Genomic DNA, 22238 nt, shown 5'->3' on the forward strand with positions numbered 1-22238 from the left:
CATAAGGCAGATCCTCCCTAGACTGGGAGCATCCCAAAGACCTGGGGATCGCGGCACCAGCCCTCTGCTTCACTCTTTCCACTTACAACCACAGTGGACTTACAACCACAGTGGAGGCAGAACCCTGCAGACCTTGTTTAAAGATGGTTAATAAATACATTGCACATGATACCGGGAGGGAAGAGTTCATTTGCCTTTTTCTTGCCATGTAGCACTGGGGCCCTGGGGGCAGCAAGCACTGTTTTGCAAAGCCCTGCTAGCAGGGAGGTATGTGAGAAGCCTCGGCATATGCTCCCAGTGCTGCCTGCACTAGCTGATACGCGAGAATTCATCAGGGTACTGAAAATCAGGAGCGATACAGTCACGCTCTACTTCCTCCATGACACAAACTGAAAAATAATGAGAGCAAGCAAGCCACTAAAAATAAACTTAACCTTTCAGTGGCCACAGCATCACCCCTGCCAAACACAAATGACTGGGCTGCCATGCTTATTTCTGCTGATTCAGGACCGGAAAAGAGACAAGACACAAACCAGTCCTTAATTACTGAGAGCTGCTTATACCCCAGTGGCCATTATCAGCAGACATCTCATCTGCCCAGGACAATATTCTGCTGTAGACTAAGGACTAATACAAAGATCTGAGCTCAAGGTGCTTGCAGATAATGAATACTTCCTAGTAACAAGAAAAAGGTTAATAGCCCCGGTGCTCGCTCAGGAAACCTAAAGTGCGAAGGTGGGAAAGTGATTTCTGCACAGCTACAAAGCAAGACAGCAGAAGAGCTGGAATCAAAATCGAGAGCTCTTCCTAAACACTGCCTACACAGTTCAGCTGCTAGCTTGTTTTCCCTGTATCTCTTCAGGATGTAGGGGAACACCTCACAGTCTTTCCTCTATTCCTGTTTGCTGGCCGTATGAAGACTGAAAAGCAAACACTGAGGTTCAGGCAGCTGGAAGCTCTGCCCTCCCTCTGTGCCAACAGCATGAGCACTGGCCATCAATCTTTGTCCTTCAGTTGCTCCTCAAACAACATTGTGCTGCAAAGCATCTCCCTGCTTAATGCAAACAAACACACCGTTTGCTTTAACTTCACCTCCTTTCTTTCTGTTAGGATATTTCAGGAGTTGCTGGAAAAGGACATGATCTCCTCTAACACTGAGTTCTAGGCATCGGATAGGATCAAAAACTCTCAGCATCTTCCCAGAGGAGCTCGGTGGGTCACATAAGGGTTATATGGCACTGCTGCTTTCGTCAGGCAAGTGACAAAGGCAAATGACTGTGATGTTGGAGAGCCAGAGTTATTTGAATTGCACAGATGATTCAGAAAACAAATGTGTGCTAAAAATACAAGATATACTTGCAAAGAGTTCCTCTCATACCTGGAAAAGGCAGGGGCAGCTCTGGGGGAGATCTCTCTAGGACACAATAAAGTCTGAATGAACAGACAGTTAAAATACAGTTGTCTTGTCAGGAAACATTTGGGTAATTTTAATACAGGAGATTTTAGTCTAGCATCCTTCCTACATCACAGCACAGAGACAGAGGCTCTCCGAATTTAAAGAATAAAGCGGTAAAACAATCAATTGACTTACAAGGAACAGTAAATAGGAACTGTTCTAGGGAAAGAGCAATGTCCTTGGCCCAAAGTGGTAAATGCAGATACCCAGATGGGATGGCAACATCCTCTGGAACAATGGTGCAGACCTCTTCAAAATCCACCAACGAGCCCCAGCTCTGGCATCAGCTATTCACACACTCTACTCAAACAAGAAATGAAAAGTTATCTGTTACATATTTTAGTGGAATTGCATCCACTACACAGTGCTAGGAATCAGGAGGTCCTGGTGGATCACTGGGATCAAGAAAAAGAAGAGCAGAAGAGGCCCCAAGGAAAGGAAGACTAGCAAAGCACCAGCAGGTGGATTAATAAAGGATGCTGTGGGTCATTTACAACACTGTGGGAATTCCTCCAAATAGTATCATGTCCCATGGCCTGGAACTCAGGTGTAACAACAAAGTTAAAACTTCTGTTGTCTCTAGCTAGTCATTATCTGCTGACACACAAACACCCCGTTCACTTGCTGTAACACTACAGCGAGGCCTCCAACAAAAACATGCAGAACACTGTACCTTAAAGCAGTGTAAAGAGAAATGTGGTTAGCATGACCACTCACTCCTCCTGCATCAAAGCTTACCACCTGCAAAACAAAACCACAGAAACAATAAACGTTTTGAAGAAAGAGACAGCACAGTAACCAACTTCAACATCTAAAGCAGCACTGCCCCAGCCCATTGTCTCCAGAGAGTTGTTTTTGTGTTGCACAACAAAGCCTTGTGTGTGAACTCATGCTATAGAAACACAACTAAACAAGTCAGTGAAGACACTTGGGAACCAATGACTACCTAGTCTAAGAGCTTAAACAACAGGAAAAGGAGAAGTATCATGTTCCCAGTGGCAGGATGCACTTGTTACCTATGGTCCAAAGGCTACTTTCAGCTACTTTCAGAGTCTTGACCCAAATGGTCCAGCTCCCATGAATCACTTTTGGATCTGAGAACGTACCAGAATGCCTGTGGATTGCAAGGTGAAGGCTATAGTTTGCTGTGTTGTGAGCCAGGACATATTGCTCTAACAACAACACCACAATTTTGTATTATTGTCCTGATTGTAACGAGGTTTCATCACAGGATAACATAGTGATAAAATAATCTGATATGAGAAGAAGCCTTTTTAAAGAATTGTCTGACTACACTTTTTGTACAGCCAAGTCAGGCTGTTAGCTGAATGAGGTCGTGTTGTTTTTTTTGCTTCTCTGCAGGGAGAAACGGGCACTTCATAACGCAGAAGTAATGTGTGAATGCAGCATTAACAAGTCACTGTCCAAAGCACAGAGCACCCTTGCCTCCCAGCCCTCAAACCTACCAGTAACGTATTAGGGGTGAAGCATCCACCATAAGGGCTCACTCTGCCCAGTACTGTGAAGAGAGTATTTAAAATAACCCAGAAGACAAACTGGCAGCACAGAGTGTAGAGCAGGCAGGGTATTTGTGGTGCTACTTGTATGCTTTCCAGATGGTGAACAGCCTAAAGTTAGGTTTTCACTGTGCAAGAGGCCAAGCAGCAGAGTTCTTCACAGCTCCCTTCCCTGTGACCAGGAAGAAATTACAGCCTCCCTACATTTCAATCAATATCTGCTTCCTTGCCAGCTTGTTCTCTCTTCAGGGAAGGAAATGCTATTGCCTTGCTTAGTCACCACAGCTCCCTTCTCAAAATCTATTCTTTAAGCAGGGCCTGAAGTACTGGGTTAAAGATCAAGGGAAGATCAAAAGCTACCCTGCCCGTCCTGCAACTTTCTACTCCACCCTCCAACAGGAGAGGCCCTCAAACACAGGAGATATTGTGTAAAGAGAGAGAGGAAACACAGAGACAGTGATAAGAAACACTTCAAAAAACAAAAACTCCAGACAAACCTGCTTATAAACCCACCCACCCAGTACAAGTCCGCAGTTAGACTTTCCACTTTGCTCAGTGGCTGTAGCAATGTTGCTACCCAGCAGCAGGGTTATTCATTACCAGCAGGAAGTCAGGGGACCCAAAGTGGTTTTGTTCAGGTTCTAAGAAGCATTTCCTGGTCATCCCCTTTATAAGAAAAATTATGTCTTCTGCTTTGGCTGCTTTTTTTGCACATTACCTGAGAGGCTCACTGCAGGGACTGCATGCTCTGGCATGGTACTCAGGCCTCCCTAGGATTATCAGCTTTCTGAGCAACTCATCTGGGAAAGATGTTATTAAATTCTGCACAGTTCAGGGAGCCAGCATAGCACCGTGTATTTTACAGATAAGAAAAGACATCCTTGAAATCACTTCTACCTAGAGTGGCACTCTCCTAAAATGGCAATGTATTCATCTCACCGCCGGCAGAATAAATTCCTGAGCAGGTGATTAACAGCGTGAGTCTGCTCGGGGTTGGGCTCGCACTAAACCTTTTAACTAAACAGGGACAAAGAGAGGTTTTGTCTCTTCTGCCTGACCATTTATGTCCATTTAACCTGTACAAATATAACATCTTTGAGATTACTACTCTGCTGTCAAACATGGTTGAAATTGGCTAATGGGCTCTAAAGTCTTTTGAAACATGCACATGCACACACACAAATACAATTGCAGTACTCTTGTTTCCTTGGGAAACCAAGCTAAAAACTCAAGGCAAGCCAAAGTACACATTTTCTCTTCTATGGGGAACATGAGAGAACAAAACAAAGACCAAGATAAGAGACTGCAGTGAGCAGATGAAATAAGCCGAACGCTGTTTTGACAAAACTGGCTCAGGCCAATTTTTGGGTTAGGAAACTTTGTGTTGGGAGCACGAAGCTGAGTTAGTAAATATTCTTGATGTGGAAATTATCTGTTCAGAAACACCTTTGGAGGTTTTCCTTCTCCACATCTGTTTTGAAATAGGAGCTGCTGTTCTTAGTGCTGCTGCAGTTATATAACAGCTGAACCAACTAAAGGGATCGCATGAAGTTAATTTTCAAATGATGTTGTCTAATTTACTGTTAGGACATTTGCAACTGAATAGCCTACCTCCTCTGTATACAAACCTGTGCGCACAATTACCTGCACACTGACCTGGCCACAGTGGCATTCACTTTACCTGCAGAGAGGTCATCTTTGAAACACTGGCCCTTGCCCTTAGATCCTTCAGGCTGACCCTGACCGAGTTGTCCCACCTATGTGGAGCTTCTAGGTCTGTGGTCTAAAGAGGGCATCGATTCCGCAGCATCACTGTGGTGCTCCTTAAAGCAGGCTCCTTAAGCAAGACTTAAAGCAGGCAGCAATCACATGGAAATATATTCCTCTGGCTTCAGGGATTAATTTCATTGATAACAAATCTGAATTTCTTTCTCACATGCTAAAGATATTTTCACATGGGAGCATTTGCTTCTTCCACGTGGTGCAGCTAGCTGGTGTGCTTGCTTTGAACACTTAACCTGAACCAGGCTGCTGAGGAAATCAAGCAAACAATCAGGGCAGGATGAAAAAACCTGAACATCTTGAAACTGTCTGGGTTAAAAACAGGCTTAGCAAGTTCTGGGAGCAAAAGGCTAGGATAGGAAATACACTTGATGTGGAAATTATTGCTCAATGAAATCTTCAGGGCAAGAGGGAGTTCCCTCCCCACACCTGTTCTGAAATGGGAGCTGCTGCCATTGGTGTTGCTGGGTTTTCTTCTGGGTGACCTTGGTATTCAGGAAATAGAGCTTTCACTAGTGGAAACTAGAGCAGCAGCCAAGACAAACAGGTCCACAAATCCCTTCCGGAGGGGGGAGAGCACAGAGGAAATTACTCAATTGCAAGCAGAAGAGAAAACTCCTGAGAGGTCTGTAGTCCATGCTCCCTCTACATACCATGTGTATTGGAGAAGAAAAGCACTCAAAGCTGTGGGTCTCCCTCACTCTTTCTGGCATCATCTAGTGCTTCAAACAGAGAACACATCTGCTCAAGTACACTGGTGGGGATAGTAATGTCTCTTTCTTTTTCAAAGAGGGCCATCTCATAAAATGCTACAGCAAGAAGCTCCGTTTCTAATGTCTTTCCTCTGAGCATCATGTCATAGTCCCAATTTACACTGCAGAAACCAGTGACATTCAAGCTCCCTTTGATCCTTGATTGTGAGGGTGTTTTTTTGGAGATGTTTCTTATTGCTAGAGAAGCTAAAGATTAAAAAGAATGGACAATTGGATGACAGAAAAAAAAATAATCAAACGCTATCAACAATCCAAGGTCTGTTGTATTTGAACAGCGAAAGTCTAATCCACATATCGATTCTTAGAACAAAAGGTTCGAGGGGTCTTCCACTCACAAATCCTAAAGCACACTTCAGGAGACTGCAGCATAGGTGAAGAAGGGAGGAAAAGGGATACCAAAGTCTGTCCCAGCTTTTCTGCCTTCACTCGGCAAACTCCACATGCTTCACTGCATATCCAGTGTTCTGTAAAAGCACTGAAAACTGTGTATAAACATCAAACATTCAATGCTCCTGAATTTTAGGGGAGTGTGGAGTTCAAGATCCAAACATCAAAGCTGAACTCACCCTCTCAGCTCCTACTTGGATGCCATTTGTAGAAAAGTCTGACTTTCTTGAATGATTTGGAGCTGACCAAAGACAATGGGACTCTTCCACAAGCAGCTGAATGGATGTTTCCATCAGTCTGTAGTGGTTGGCATCTTATAAGAATGCAGTATTGCTGAATGCTGGTCTTGGCACTGCATCTGCCCCAAACACAGTCTGTATGTTACCTCCTAACCTAAGCTCTGCTATCATCAAACCTGAGATCCTGAAGAGTAGAATTTCATAGACTAGAGGCTGCCTGGGGCCCGCACTGTACTATATAACTTGTTTTTTACACACCAAATACTTTCTAATACGGACTGAGACATCCTTGGCTGCCTCTCCTGGTACCACTGGCTTTTGCTTAGAAATACAGCAGGCAGGAAATCATTTCCAAGGTCTATAAATTAGTTTTGGCATTGAGTACACCAACCATTAGTTTCTGTGCCTGCACTATTTAATATACAGCTTGGATGAAATCTGTCCCTGTAGCTCTCAAAAAGATTGAGTTACTCTTGGACTTCCAGGGCAATTGAGGAAATGAGTAACTATGCAATGGAACAAAAATATGCATAGCATGGTGTAACTCCATGCCTTGCAATCTTTCCTTTCGGACACGTCGGAATTACAGCCTGCTTCTCCACTGCCAGATGACACACGTGTTTCTGTAAATAAAAGATATCATTGTCTACGATAAGACTATAGGGAGAGCTGGGGAAAGTTGTTCCATTGGGATAGCTAAGACAATGTATGTCTTCCAATCATGTGAACTCCACTGTTAGCTTGGTGGGTTTGAAGCTCTGTTAACTTACATTTTAACAAGGTTCTGTTAATGTTTTAAGTTAATTCTATCAATTTCAACATTACTGAAAAATAGACTCAGTTTACCCTTCAAGACAAGCCCATTGTTTCAGAACAGCAGAGATGCTCAAAGACTGGCAAACAACAAGTTCTGAAGTTTTAAAATGCTGAATGTTGGACACAGGCAATTAGGTGCTTGCTTTCCATTCTTGGCAAACTAGGTCTGTTCCTTCCTGAAAGGTATTACAGCAGACACCTGAGACCTGCGTGATTATTTGTGACAAAATAATGCAAGTTTACAGAGTGCTTCATTACCATCATTCCCATGAAGATGCTTCAGGGGCCACTGATGCTGCTGACATGTTCTGCTACAGCAATTTGTCCTCACTGCTGCTCAGGGAACTGCTGAGGGAATGCAATGGGCCTGCCACAGTGCTCCTCATTACTAAAGCTACACCCTCCACCAGCAGCACAGCAGGGTGAGCACTAGTGGTTGTGCATGTTTCTTACTTTGAAACCCCCACACTGGAGTTTACAGCTCATGCTATGTAAGTGCCAGACTCCTGCCTTCTCCAGCACAAACAGCTTGAGTTTAATTTCCTCTGAGGCAAAGATCTAACCCTCTCTAACCATCTAGAGAAAGTTTGAGTGTTTTCAGAGTTTCTGCTGGGATTCTGGTGCACTTGTCCTAGTGCCCTGGAGAGTCACAAACATGCAATACAAATCCTCTTGTGTTAGGAGCTTTCAGATCAGATTAAAACTTTTCTATTCATTGGATCAAAAGGCACAAAAGGACTCCAGGAAAACTGGATTTTTCTCTGTGCACAGCAATGTATTTCATGGAAAATTAAACATAGAATCAATACAGAATTGGACGCATGTTGCTGTTTTTCTTTCTTTTGGGGTTTTCATGCTACAGGAGATGTGGCTTCTTGTTTTGTAAATTGCTGCAAGGCTTTAAGGGTTTTGTGATTTTGCTGATCAGTGTGTGACAGCGACTTGCATCACAGCAAGGTTCAACAGAAAATAATGGAGCACAACTTTTTCCGTACCTTTTTCCTGTTCCGTGGAGAAAAAACTACTCCTAGGAACTGTGGTTCAACACCCTTCAATCCTGACCGGTATGCCTGCTAAACTAGCCTTCTAATAAATGGCTATCAATGCACTTCAAATCTAAGCCTAAACCTAAGCCTTATTCCCAGACAGACTTTCTTCATCATCAAAAGCTAGCAACAGTGGCAAAATACTGCTTTAAAATGTTGAAAACATTTGAGGAGTTACTAAAGCAAAGAAGCAAAACCTTAACTTTGAAGACTTCAAAGAAAGCTTTCAGAGTAAAGGGAAAGCCTAGAACACTAGCTCAAAAGTACTGTGGAAACTGCCCATGCAGAAGGAAATTTCACATTACCAGGTTGATGTTATTGTCTTCTATATGCTTCAGCACAAAGGCAGCAAGGAGCTGTGTGTCCCATTCAACAGAAGGATTATCTGGAAGATCCCTAAAAAATGAGAAGTGCAATTAGTCACTCAACTCCTGAGAACTTTACAAAGACTATGCCAGAAAAGAGAGATGCTCTTATCAGAGACTGAAATCAAGAAAAACTTATTTACCATATAAAACCACCAAACCTTACTTAAGAGTCTTACAAGCTTGTATACTGCTGGGGTTGGAAGTGAACCAACAGAGAACACCCTTCTCATAGAAGCTCTCTCGTACCATTATGGTAGACTTTCTAACTGCTTTACCCCAAGCAACACCTATTTTGTTCAATAATTCCTGTTCTCTGTTCATTGCTGTCAAATTTCTCTCTATATACACAAAGAAATAACTACTAGATCTTTATTTAAAAGACCTTTCAAAACTCATTTACCCCAGAGACTTTCCAATTGTAATCTACTGGTGAATTACATATGAAAAGTAACAATCAAAGTGCTACTCCTTTGTACAGGAATAATCCATTAACCTCAACCAAAGGACAACATAGCAGTAATTACATTGCATGGATTTGATAGTAGTTTTTCATCTTTTTTTTTTTTTTTTAATCTGTGCATACCAACTCATCTGTGACTGAAAACTCTGCCTGGGTATTTCAGATTGCAAGCTCCTAGGGGCAGGGACCATGAGCCAAATGCTCATGGTCCTACATGTGTTTCTACACTAATAACACCAGGAAGCCAACAGAATTATTCCGTATTTACACAACTGAGAGCTGAATTTGACCCCCCCAGTAATTATGTATGAATGATGCCAAGAAAACACTGCTTGCAAAGTTAGGTTATTAGTAACAGCAGCATAACGTGCAGCTGCTAAAGACCAATGATGACATGTTAAACTGGTCTTTTTCTCAGACCTTTTCCGTCCTCTGATAGTCTGATAATTGCTGTGAGGTGGTTTAGCAAAAATGACTACACAGCCTTCTCACACAGACACACCAGGTTGGACTCTGAACTGATCCAGCTGTTTGCTTCAGTGAGCAGCGGCGCCACTTCCCAACACTCTTAGTGCCTTGCTGACTCCCAAGACAGCAAGAACTCTAACATCTGCAACAGAACAACAGGAAAATGTCTCCTTGGCACATTCCAAAATAAAGCTCAGCCTGGGTTTTCGTGAGAGGCCTTCTGGCCACAGATTTTCCCCCTGTTAATAGTAGTTGTAGTAAAAGGAGGAGCCTGAAGTACAAACTGACCATTAGGTTGTTGAACACTGTATTACATACCCATGTTCAGCACGGGCCAAAATAACGTGCTGTTAAAAACCCCTGCAACAAGAGACAGTGTTTCTATAGTAATAACATTTTACCATTCTAGTTATGGTCTCGGTAGTGACATTACCAGCAACAGAAATTTTTTCTTTTTTGCCATTCCCTCTTGTGTAGACAGCATCCTCATCTGGTGTATACAAGGCGCTGAATTTCGTCACAGGAAAGGTTCTTTGGTACATCTAGTGGCTGTCTTATCAGGTTAACAAATCTGCATCTAATCTGCTCAAGACAAAAACTTTCACATCTCGTGTTTGAAGATGAAGTGGCCCTGAAGGTATTACAAGTCCCACCATGTCACAGCAAGCTTTAAACAGAGCGCATTTTAAAAACGTGCTTCAACTAAAATATCCCAAGTAACATGTACACTGAGCAGAGTCTAAGTGCAAGTCTACAAGTGCTCCAGTTACTTGAATGGTACCTTTGAGGTTGTGTGAAGGCTTAATCGGATAATATTGAAGTGGTAAATTTGTCTAAAAGGGATTCTCCACTGGCCACTTACAATGCAAATACCATCGCCCATTTTGGGCAGTGGATATATGGAGCTGTGGAAGAAGCGAAGAGTCTCATTAAAGCAGGAGTGGTGTTCCAACAGCGAGAGGTCAGAAAAAAAACAGGGCTTGGAATTTATGATGTCCAGGAGGCTCTTGGTGTCATAGCCACTGCACTCAGCTTTATTGGGCTGTCTCCAAAAAGGCTGTTGGGTAGTGGAGCAGGTTTTAACTAGTTTAGACAGATAAAGATCATCCTCCTTCAATGGAAATGAACAGCTGGAGGCAAGGGTTTAGAATCCCTGGAAACAAAACAATCTGAAGGCATGAGCAAATTAACTCTGTGAACACCAAACTGATTAAGCGGGAGTATTCTGCAAAGAAAAATCTACTTCTACATACTTACTGCTGCTCACTCACTCCCAGTAAGGAAAATATTTTTTTTCCTTGCATTGTACTATTTGTCAAGCACCAAAGACAGAGAAGCTGATCCTGCCAAACCAGACACACATGTACATAAGCATATTTATAACTCATTAATAGCTACGATGGCCCACTGATGTATTGTTAGCTCATTCTGCAAACAGGAAAAGTGGCATGCAGGTTAAATGACATGCCCAAACTCACCCAGAGAAGTCAGGAGTGGAGCAGCGAATACATTGATCTCACTCCTCCAGGATTTTTATTTTTATTTATTTTTCTTTTTTGTAAGAGTTTGCATAATACTCTGTAAAGTCAAAAATTTAGGAGTTACCATGATAGTAGGGACCCCACGGAAAGCATGAGACCAATGACTTTCTGCCTGTGCTCTGGAGATAAATAACTGAGTCCAGGTAAGGACAAAAAGATGATGAAGAAAAACAAGTTCACGTACACTGTATGGCAATGCACCCAGGAGATGTTCTTACAGGAGGTCTCTGCATGCCCTGGGAACTTCTTAGGTGCATACAAAGTTTGAAAACTGCTGTACTTCACAAAGTCACCTATTCAGTAGAAATATTTTTCCCTAATATTCTAAATCAGTACTTGTCAAACCGAAGAAGTCCACTGACTTCCTAAACTATTCAAGTAAGTTGCATCCGTAATGTTTATACTTTCAGGAATTAGTTCAGAAACAGTCAGCATTTCAGTGGTTAATTCCACAGTCTGCCTTTCTGGCTAAGGCAGATAATACCTCAGAGCTGAAGGTCGAAGGGCTGAGATAAAGGACTACAAAGGAGTGAAAACTAGCACATTCCCTGGAGCAGACTGGAGCTTGTCCCAGGAGACAGCATTCCCCACGCTCTCCCTCCCTGTGCTCTGCCCCAGAGAGCTCCTTGTTGCTGCTGTCAGTCACCAAGACAGACTGAGATATAAATCCTGCATGGGAAGGCCTCCCAGGTCATGCTGCTGGCTGTGCTGGTGGGAAGGGTACAGAGGTTCGGTCACTTGGCCTCATTTCCACCGAACGCTTACGGACTGGGAGCGATGTTTGTGGGATTCCACATGAGTGACAGTGAACACAGGTGGCTGCTTGGATCCAGCCTGTGGTGACCTGGGAAAAATAGGGAGATGCATAGGAGGCAAAAATATTTTTAATGAAATAAGGTTTCTCTCCAGAAATGCTGCATTTTTCCAGCTGTTTTCAGTGGAAGGCATGTTGTGCACAGCACAGGGAACTGACAGCTCTGCCAAGGGATCTATAGATTGCAAGGAGAGAAATGGCAAATTAGGAAGCCGCAGCTTCTGCAGCATGGCATAGTGTTTGTCTCTGCTCACTGCCTTCAACACACCCAGTCGCAGGAAACATTGTGCTTCTGAAAACAAGAATACTCCAGCTTTCCATTGATCCACCCTGGGCAATACCACCATCATTGGTGAGAACCCCATGGGACCTCCTGGTTTCCTCCCTCTCACCTCCTTTCCCTCCTCCTTGCCAAGCTCAGCAGGCAGAACAGATGCTGGTATCTGCAGTTCCCCTCCCCATGGTCTGCACAGGAAGAACACCACAGTGGGGAGCCACAGCAAATCCTATCAGCAAGTTAAACCAAAATTCAACCTTGTGCAGATCTTGCCCTGCAGTCTTAGAGCTGGCTGAATGAAAGAAACGTAAAAAATCATTGCTTGATGCCAGCTCCTCTCCAGGCCTCCTCCTCTTGCCTGCTGGGGAGCGTAGCTCATCTTCTGCCTCAGCCTTGGCCATTAAAACACTGTGCATGTTGCCAGTGATGCTGTCCCTGCCAGTAGCCCAGACGATTTGTCGGGTCGTCTTTCTAGGAATGTTTAGGCTGAAGACAGCTAGATTCCTGTCATTGGGAAGGTGTCTTTCGGCCAAGACAGAGATTTAAAAACCTTCACAGAGATATATTGCCAAGTGACAACTTTCTTACATGATATACTGCTCACTCCCTGTCCAATTTTCCACTGCTCATCTTCCACAGATCTTCTAGTAACAGCCAGCGCATTTATACAATCTTCTTTCAAAGCCTTCCACGGAATTTATTCTGCTCATGAACTAAGCTCTCATGACTACCCTAAAGGTTAAGTGAAATGAGCAGTCTACGTGATGCCCACATGCCTTCACAGGGAGCGAATGGGCTATCCTATACGGGACGCTTACAGTTAGAGATCTGTCCGTCCTGCAACTTGTTGAATTGGGCAATCTTCAGGTCCCTGGGTGCATTCAGAAGCTGTGCAGTTGATGTTTACCTTAGTGGGGACCGACAACACCATCTCTGCCTTGACATGAAATCTTTTTAGGTTCTAAGTCTATAAAGTTCCTTCTAGATGGCACCTAGTTCTGCATTACTACATTATGAAACACCACAGCAAATCTTGCAAGGTACTACCAAGATTTTCCATTCCACTATACACCGACAGGGTCAAGACGAAGGAGCTTTCCCATTTCTTATCGCCTTTTTATCCTGAAGCCCTGCAGCATGACCTTAATCAATCCAAGGCTGGGGACCAGGAAACGTTTTTGCATAATTTCTCCTCAGCCCTCGTCTCCCCTGTGAATGATTTTACATTAAACCAGCACAAAGGTCGGGAGATGGATGGTGGATTACATAGGAAACAGGTGAAGTGCTGTGCAATAGGTTCCCAGCTGAGAACAATGACCGCAATGTGTTTGCTGGAACAAAGGATGCCCTTTGTATAAAGTTAACTGTATAAAATGAACATCTGGGCAATTGAAACTGGATCAAAAAGCAAAAGATCCCACAGAACAAAATGACGTGAGTGCACAATTAGTGAAAAAGCCATGTGATGACTAGAGGCAATCAGTGACCTTTATATCACAGCATCAAAGTAATTGAAAAAAACGAGTAAACAGAAATTATTTCATGCTCCCTAAAGTAGAGCAGAGAACTTTTATTTTTGAGATTATACTATGATAAGTTAAGACACGCTAGCCCTAGATCTTGAAGTAGAACCTCTAAATCCCTCCTTCAATAACTATTTATAAATTTCTCTTCCTATAATGGACAATTACAAACAGGAGGGAGGCACTGCTGTTAGGCTGCATGTACATCTCGGATACAAACGAAAAGATCCCACTTAGAGAAACAAGCAGCATCTCACTCCATCATGCTAAACAGAGAAGAGATGTATGCCTGTTGGAATGTAACCATCTACAATTTAGGAGAGGGAATAAAGCGGGGTGCTAATTGTAAATTGATCAAATTAAAGCCGCCTAAAACAGAGAAGCCCACGGTGCAGTTTTTACACTGGCAGCTTCCTCCCTTTCCCCATAGTAAAGAAACCCAAATTATTCTGAGATTTGTCTTTTAAGAATGGAAATAAGAATCTTAAGTTTTTGTGTAGTTAGAGAATAAAATAAGTGGCAAAATGTCAACGACTACACTATTTAGAAATTCAATGCATTTCAAATATTTCACAAAAGAAAAAAAAAAAAAGAATGGACATAAATCTCTACTCCCATCCTTAACTTCTGTAATGTATAATTTGGGGCCTACTTTATTCGAATTTCAAAGGTAAGTTAAGTAAGTTTAGATGCCTACAAGACAAGTAAGTGCTGACCTCACTAATGTGGCCATAGCAGGCAAAAGTCATGCATAAAGGGAAAGCAGACAACGGCAGCACTTCATTCAGCTTCTTCAGGTGTGCAGGCAAGCTGTACGTGCTTCTCTGCTGAGCTATGTAAAAACACAGTGCAGCTCCATCAGACGGTGCTCCACGTCCCTCTGGGCCTCCCCAGAAGTAACAGGTAATTAGAGCTCTAGGGAACAAAGTTTCTGACATGGGCACAATCACGTGTTTGTCTGAGAAATAATCATAGAACCATAAATCACAGAAATCCCAAGTTGGAGGGGACCCCAAGGATCACAGAGTCCTGCCCCTGGCTCCGCACGGGACAACCCAAAAACCAGCCCCCATGTCTACTTCTTGAACTCCATCAGTGCCTGCCTCTCCGCTCCCCCTTGTGAGGAAAATAAGCATCCTTTGGGTTTAAATTCAAAGGAATTATTACAGAACACAGGCCCGCTTGTTTGCAAGACCCATCCAAATGTCCCTGTACTCATTTATTTTTGTAATGAATTATTGATGATTTCTCAGCAGAGTTTAATGTCTATTCACAGAGATGACACAATTGCTTATCATAATTTGAAATCTGGTATTCATTTGACGTCTGTGCCTCAGTGCCCTGTTGATAAATGACAGCACAAAGCTCTGTAGGAACAAGTTCATATTCAATGTCTTTAAACAAAAACAATTGATGGAACCTTTCAAGAACAGAAATGCATAGAAACTACAGTGGCTAAAGCTAGTTTAAAAAGTAACTTTTAAAACCTAGTTTACAGGTGGCATCAGGCCCAGCCATGTAAGGCAGGAAACAAAACTCAGCGCAACTAATCCTGAGCTGATCACTGATTTAGTCGCAGCTTTTCCTATCTTCTACTCATCACGACTGTGAAATAGAAATAATTGTATGTTCACACCTATGTAAAGCAGTTTGAGATCCTTCTAAGAAAAGTGCCGTGGCCCAAAACATATGAAAGTCTGCAAAAAGTTCCAAAACGTAGAGCACAGTGAACAGCTCTGCCCCTGTGGCGCAGTGGAACTCTGCAACGAGGGTAATGTCTTCTGGAGCAGTTAGCACTTCCTCAGGGGCTGGCGCCAAACAGAGAACAAACTCCCAAATCAGATGTCATCACAAATCACTTTGCTCTCAGCTGCAAATACCAGGAATACTCCCTGGAACATATCCTTTCTAGCAGAAACACAGCAATATTTAAAGTTTAAAATACCCCAGACACTCCAGTGTGAGTAATAAAGCTGAGACATCTGGGCCAAGCGTTATCCCAACAATGGAGACCCTGCTCGCCAAGGCACGTGGCGGGGATTTGGGTGTGTCACCTACAGGGCACCTTGCTCTGGTCATCTAGTAGCAAGGTGTCACCATGCAATGCTGCAGCTAAGGAACAGATTTCCAGCATACATCTCCAGCTCCTTGTTAGATCCTTGGTCTCATCCAGCAAATCTCATCGCTGGCCGATGAGCACTTCGAACAGAGTCAGCAATGCTGTGCTGCAAACGTGCAACAAGAGGAGAAACATCACTTGGGAGTCTCATGCAAGTGTCGCACTCGGGTGTGACATCCATGTTATAACTGTGCTGCTGGAATGTGCTCAGGGATTGTGTGGGCATCGCTGCTGATTGATCAACTGCCCATGCCAGTGAGCACCATGTATCTTGGTGTCATGCACAGCTTTGAATTCAGCTGCCAGTGAAAGGAGAGGCCTCTAGTTCAATTGCTTCAATCCACACTGAGAAGCCCCAGCTTCAATTTAAGCAGAAATCTGCAGTGGGTTATTTGCAAGAACCAGGCAGTGCCACGGCGTGTCAGGAACCCTGGTGAGACTGGTAGCAACAAAACAATCAAGTTCAAGTCCCTAAAGAAAACTCAGTTATGGAAAAATAGAGCAGGTCCTCTCCCATACCTTTCACCCTCAAGCTGGGTGCTGTGTTTTCAGCTACGTTGCCAACTTTCATTCATGTATGAGTTGCATTCATTTTGCACACCCTCGACATGCCATGCCAAGGCCATTTACAGCCCCTTTTCCCTGACAGCCATGATGTGACCAAATACGTTGTGTGCACCTGGACTGAGTGGGGCCCAGAGATGCCAAACCAGTGGCCTGTTTTCAGCCACTCCCCATTTAACCTGTTTCTGCAGCACCGCAGACTCGCCAGCAGTGACTCGCCAAGTGCTGGACAACAAACCTCCCTTTCATTTCATAGAAGCTGGATTTCTGCATGATTTCTGCAACTTTGTTGCGGGCCATTATAAAGTTCACTGAAAATATCTGCCAGAGGCCAGACTTAGTAGTCTCTGGAGGTTTGGTGCTGCCATGCTGAATTATGAGTCAGCACTTCTTCCTCTGGCCCACTGAAATGTGGTTTGGGCAGCGGACAATAGCACAGTGTGAAATCAAACCACCTCCTTTTACATCGCAGAGAGGTACAAAGGAAAGCAGATCACTGAAGTTCCTAGCTAGTTCAGAAAAACACGCCAGGAAAACAAGAAGTCTCCAGCATTCTTGTGTCTGTTGGTAAAGTGCATTTCTGGCATTTATCCCAAGTGACTGAGAAACAACATCTATCAGCATTATCTGGCAATCTCATCTGTAGCCTTCCAATAAAAGAAACATCTTCAGACACTCACCTGTCTGGCATGCCGGAGCACAACCGCTGGGCAAAGGCATACGCGAAACAGCACTTCAGCTCTACACCTTCCTATGGCCAACATAACGCGTGATGGAAACACTCAGTGGAAAGCCTGAGCAGCAAGCATGGACTACAGCACTTGGTAGCCTTTGGCAATTTTGTTCCACGTTCCCAGAACAATCTGCTCGTCTGTGTCAGCTCCCAGATGGGGGATAAACTGATCTGAAACCAAAAAATGATGGACTCGCCTCATCAACACCTAGCTCTTAGACCCAACTGTTGACTACTTCGGCATGTCTGTGCCCACTCTGGTACTTCTGACAGTAATGGGGAAGAACATAGACCGCATCTCTCCAAAATCACCAACTGTACTGTAAGAAATGAGCATCATAAGGCCTAGATGGAGTGATCAGGCAGCTCCCGGAATAGCTCACAGCAGCACTCACTTCCTCGTTATTAATACTGGCTTTGCCATAGTGCCTCAGAATTAATCTGGGGCCTGACAGTCTACGCTGTCCCAAGTGAGAACAAAAAGCCAGGCAACCCTACAATTAAAACTTATGTTTTAAATTTGAAATACAAATCACCAGCAAAATTAGGACTCTGAGGAGCAGACCACAGGACTTTACTCTTCCCTTATTCATTTCTTTTGTTTTGCAAAATGCTTTGAAAGAAGAACAGAGAAGCATGGCACAGCTTGGGACATAGCACACTAATCCATGCACAGAGAAGCTGTCTCCCACCACCAAGAACTGCATTCCCCAATCCTGGCACTGCTGGTTCAGGAAGGACAGATGCCCAGTTTCAGAAGGCAGGGCAGGTGGGCTCACCCTCCTGGCAGAGATGCAGGAAGCAGACAGGTGGAACAGGAAGGCAGCGTGTTCTCCCTAGCTAGGGTTTTACTACAGCGCTGGCACTTGAAGTTCCCAACACACATCGTAACGTGCCCAGTGGAAAGGATACAAACCCAAGGGCAAGGAACAGAAAGTCTCTCACAACAGCCAGCAAAATTCTTCAGAGGCAAATGACTGAAATACCATGACCCATACGTGCCACTTCGTGACATCAATAGCCAATACTGGGATAATAAACACACCATACTGTACAGGCAAGAACCATAGTTCTGATCCTGCCCCAGGTAAGTCACACAAAATGTTGCTGATGACTTCATGACATAAGCCAGACCCCCAAAGAGAAGAAAAGACAGAAGTGTAACTGCCTCTACCAAAGATATGGGTCTTGGTCAATTTCACGTAGCACGCAAATGCTGTCAGATGCTGTCAGAAACCTTCAGAGAAAGCCTGTAGCCAAATCAATCCCTCGGCCGTTTCAATTAATCATCTAGGAAAAAAAAGTGCAGAATAGTCACTTCGTGGACATTTATTTCTCATGCCAAAACTAACGTAAATGCAGATGCAACTTCAGCAGAGATCTCAACAGGATGATGGCCTAATTCCAAACGCAGCTTCCCATGTCACATTTCAGCTTCCCAGTACCAATTCCATCCAAAGAGAGGTTTCCCAAATCCTCAAACTCCCACAACAACCATCTCCTGCAATCCATTTGACCTACGTAATGAGAAAGGAGCATTATTTCTTGAAAGCACGGCATAGCCACCCTTTGTAACACTGAGGTACCAATGCCTTGAGCTCTCTAGCTAGGTGCCAACTTTGTTATAATCAGCAAATCACTTCCTTTTATAAGACAACTTGTATCTAGAAGTTAAACATCTCTCTTAACTGCGAGCTTGATCCCACAAACTTTACCGACATGCAAAGTTTCTACTCATGCAAACGATCCTCTGCAGGCACCGTCTTGCCAGCCCCATTCATGTGAATGCCCCAATTAAACGATTACATGAGCAAGCTCCAGGCCAGGTCCCGCTCATTCCCTGGAGCCGGTGAATAGCTGCGCTGCCTTCCACAGCAGCCCAGCCAGAAACTATGCTTGGAACTCAATTTGCAACAGCTAAGTGGGACTCGGCAACAATGCACAAAACGAGCACAACGCGACGACCTTTATCGGGTGGCCTTCCTCTCCTCCTCGCTCAGATTTAATGTGAGCGTTATGCAATGGCTTTGCTATAGCAACAGCTCCGGCGATCGGCAGTAACCCCGGCACTGCCCGGCGCTGCCGCAGGGCCGTGATGCAGCTGCTGAACTTTGGCCCACTAGCGAGCCTCCCACTCGCCTGGCACTGCGCTCCGGCCTGTTTACACTGCTCACATGATGGGAGGCTCCTGGCAGCCTTCTGCAGCCAGCAGGATTTCTAGGACCAGGCCAAGATTGCCAAAGGCTTGAAACGATTAACTCTTGCGAGCAGGGGCTGCACGCTCCAGCAGCTGCCTGTGAAGGGCCCGGGAGAAAGGAAGCTGCACAGCGGGAGGGGAGCTTCCCTCTGCCAACACCGCTGGATGCTGAGCACGATGAAGACACTCAGCGAGGGGAGGAGGGTGGTAAGGAAATCAATAAGCTTCAGAGAAAGAACAGGATCTTTTTTTTCTTAATGAGCAGCAGATGAGTGAGGATAATGAACTGGAGCTGGGAACTTAATACCCTCATGGAGCCAAGCACCGCATGCTGCGAATTGCACGTACCTGGGTCACACAGGGGGGCACAAAGCCACCGGTGCCCAACTGTGATCGTGCAGACTCTGAGCCCTGGCCTCTGCAGCACTGCACATACCAGGGGGAACAGGGAATACCTGGGAGGCAGGGAGGCTGTGCTCTACAAATGCCTTTAAAATGGTTGTTAGAGCACAATCCCATAGCAAAAGGCTGCAGATGACCAGCCTGCAGCCACGCCACCACTGCGTGAACTGGAGCACTGACACTTTACCACTTCAGCAGCGTTTCTTTCCGCACAGTAAGAACTCATTAACTAACCCCCCTAGAAGGCTGGCATGGGGAAGTAAGCACGTAATAACCTCAACATTTTATAATGAACGAATAAAGAGCTCAGGTAGCTCTCCCTTGAGAGCCTGAGGCAAGAGAGCAGAGCCTGGAATGGAGCATGTGAGTCCTGGAGCACATGGCTGCAGCACAGAACTGCAACACCCACACTCACTCCAGGAACACACTCACCTGCCTGGGGCAAATAACTCATTTTTCAACAGACTTCTCATAGGTGCTCTGCAGAACCTCAGGTATTTCTGGGCACTTGAGTTGCACAGAAAATTCCTCAATGGCCACACGTTGACAGCTGCAAATTAGCCACCAACATCACAGGAGCTGCTTAGAAGAACCCTTAAAAACCTGCCAGTGGTCAAAATGTCAACCTCTGTCTGCATCACCTAATTGTGCTCTGGACTGCATTGAGAACACAGCCCTGAATGACTGCTTCTGTCAATATTCTTGGCCACTTTTTCTTATGTACTTGTTAGTTAGTAGTATACATAACCTCATGTATGCAGTATTTTAGGGCAATTCTCCAGTAAAATCTTGTTCCCGGTAGAAGCTTGAGTGCATTTCTCTCCTTTGCTATGATGATAAGTTCATTATAGCAAGACTGGACTCTGCAGAAACAGCCCTGTAAAGAACTCCCTTTGACAGTTAGATGTTCATCCATGGTTATATCTACATCTAAATATAAATGGTTCATAAAAACTGAGGAAGGGAAATCTGTTAGGTCTGGCTAAAAATCAAAGCACTGCAAAACTTTGAATCTTATACTGAGAGTCGGTGACTCAGTCTCATCTTTGCAGCATGAGGATCGCTGCAACGAACTGTTCTCTGCTCCTTACTGGTATGGCTGGCTGAATTTGCTGCTTTTCATGGATAAGCTCTGCATGTAGCACTCCCATTCAACCCTCAATCTATTGGCACAAATTCTGCAAACCCTTCACCTCTCTTCCCCACAGATCAAACCTTTGCCTGCCAATGTTTTATCTTGCACTATTATACAATCTTTTCCAAGACAAATGATAAACCAGCCTTGGCAGCCCTTCATGTGGCTACTTACGAGAATAAGAGAAATGCTGAATCTTTGGCTTGTGAAACAGAAATACAGGAAGAAAATATTTATAACAATGCTACTGTTTAAATGAGAGACCGTAATTTATTACAGATGTGACCCTTCCTTCTAGTATGAAGGTCTAAACTTGCCGATGCCGTGTAATGACATGAACTAGAATGGTCTTAATGAAGAATACATCCAACTTCAACTGTGAATTGCCCCCTTCTATTTCCTGCCATTTGGTACTCCAAAACGAGCACACTTTGCTCCTTTTAAGTGTTATTTGCCAGACATTTCAGTGCTCAGCAGACCTAAGAACTGATTTACAGGAAAACATTCATCCTTCATCTGAAAACAGACTAAATACTTACACTTTTAGCAAAACTCAGTTAAATATTAACAATTCAAGAAAACAGCACATAACTCAGCCAAGATTTGTTAAGCTTACAGTCACAAAAAAATACAAGAAATGTGCATGGAGGGGAGGCTATGTAACCAGCTGAATGGTTGCAACACAAATATTAATTGCAGAGAACCTGACTGCAACACTGAAATGAAAGAGTATTGAAACTACTGCATAAGGAACACGCAGGCAGAATGAGATAGTTAATATGTGACTTGTTAGAAGGAGGGGCATGACTTGGCATGGAACTGTAATCAAACTGTTTTCATTTAATGGTTCAGCTGGTACAGAAGGATCAGATAACAAAATCTTCAACCCAAATCCAAACCCCAGTTCAGTTTTTAAAAATTTATTTCAGTTTCCTGCACTGCAGTCAAAAATATATTTTTCTTCCTTCAAATCAAATCTGATTAAAGAAGCTACAGCAGGAAGAATACTCGAAGATGTCCAGCAAACATTTCTCACGTTCCTGGTATATTGTGCAATAAAACTAAGCTCATGCATCTTAAAACAACATCACAAATTTGCAAAATTTCATATGCATTAAGTATGTGACAAACAAAAACATACACTTCCTATTTGCAACAAGTTCTGTTTTCTTCTTTTAAAAAAGCTGGTGTTGCATCAGCAAAACAGCTACATTTTTCTTACAGAACACATTGTGCAAATGCTCAAAATTGGCTTTAATATCTCCCCCAAGAACAACAGCAATACTCCATGAGCAAGCTGGTAAATCCCACCCTGCTCCTCTGACAGACTGAGCATCTTTTATACAGTTTTAATCATAATAATGAAAACCCATGACCTATATGTTTTCTAACAATTTATCAGCACTACTTACCTCCTAACAGACTATCTTGTTCTATTCATAGTTGTGTTATGTTGGGAATTCTGGATCGCTGGCACTCTTTGGTGGTGGGTTGGGTTCTTTTAAACAAAATTCCTATTTGGTGGTGGGGTTATGTTAAACATACTCCCAACCTAGCAACTGTCCCTTTAAGAAACTTATTTTTTTTTATTAGTCTGCTCTAATCTGAAGTACCGCACCCA

At 43.8% G+C, this 22238-nt stretch overlaps 1 protein-coding gene across 1 annotated transcript in view; it reads right to left on the minus strand.

Annotated features, from left to right (window-relative positions):
• PIGL (phosphatidylinositol glycan anchor biosynthesis class L) overlaps positions 1-22238 on the minus strand; it is a 60437-nt gene that overhangs the window by 12326 nt on the left and 25873 nt on the right. Inside the window, exons 3-4 of the mRNA XM_038166009.2 lie at positions 8322-8412; positions 2130-2197 (exon numbers count right to left, since the gene is read on the minus strand). Coding sequence (XP_038021937.2) covers positions 2130-2197; positions 8322-8412 — 159 coding nt within the window. The remainder of the gene's footprint in view (positions 1-2129; positions 2198-8321; positions 8413-22238) is intronic.

The sequence above is a fragment of the Anas platyrhynchos genome, chromosome 20, assembly GCF_047663525.1.
Source record: "Anas platyrhynchos isolate ZD024472 breed Pekin duck chromosome 20, IASCAAS_PekinDuck_T2T, whole genome shotgun sequence".
NCBI lineage: Eukaryota > Metazoa > Chordata > Aves > Anseriformes > Anatidae > Anas > Anas platyrhynchos.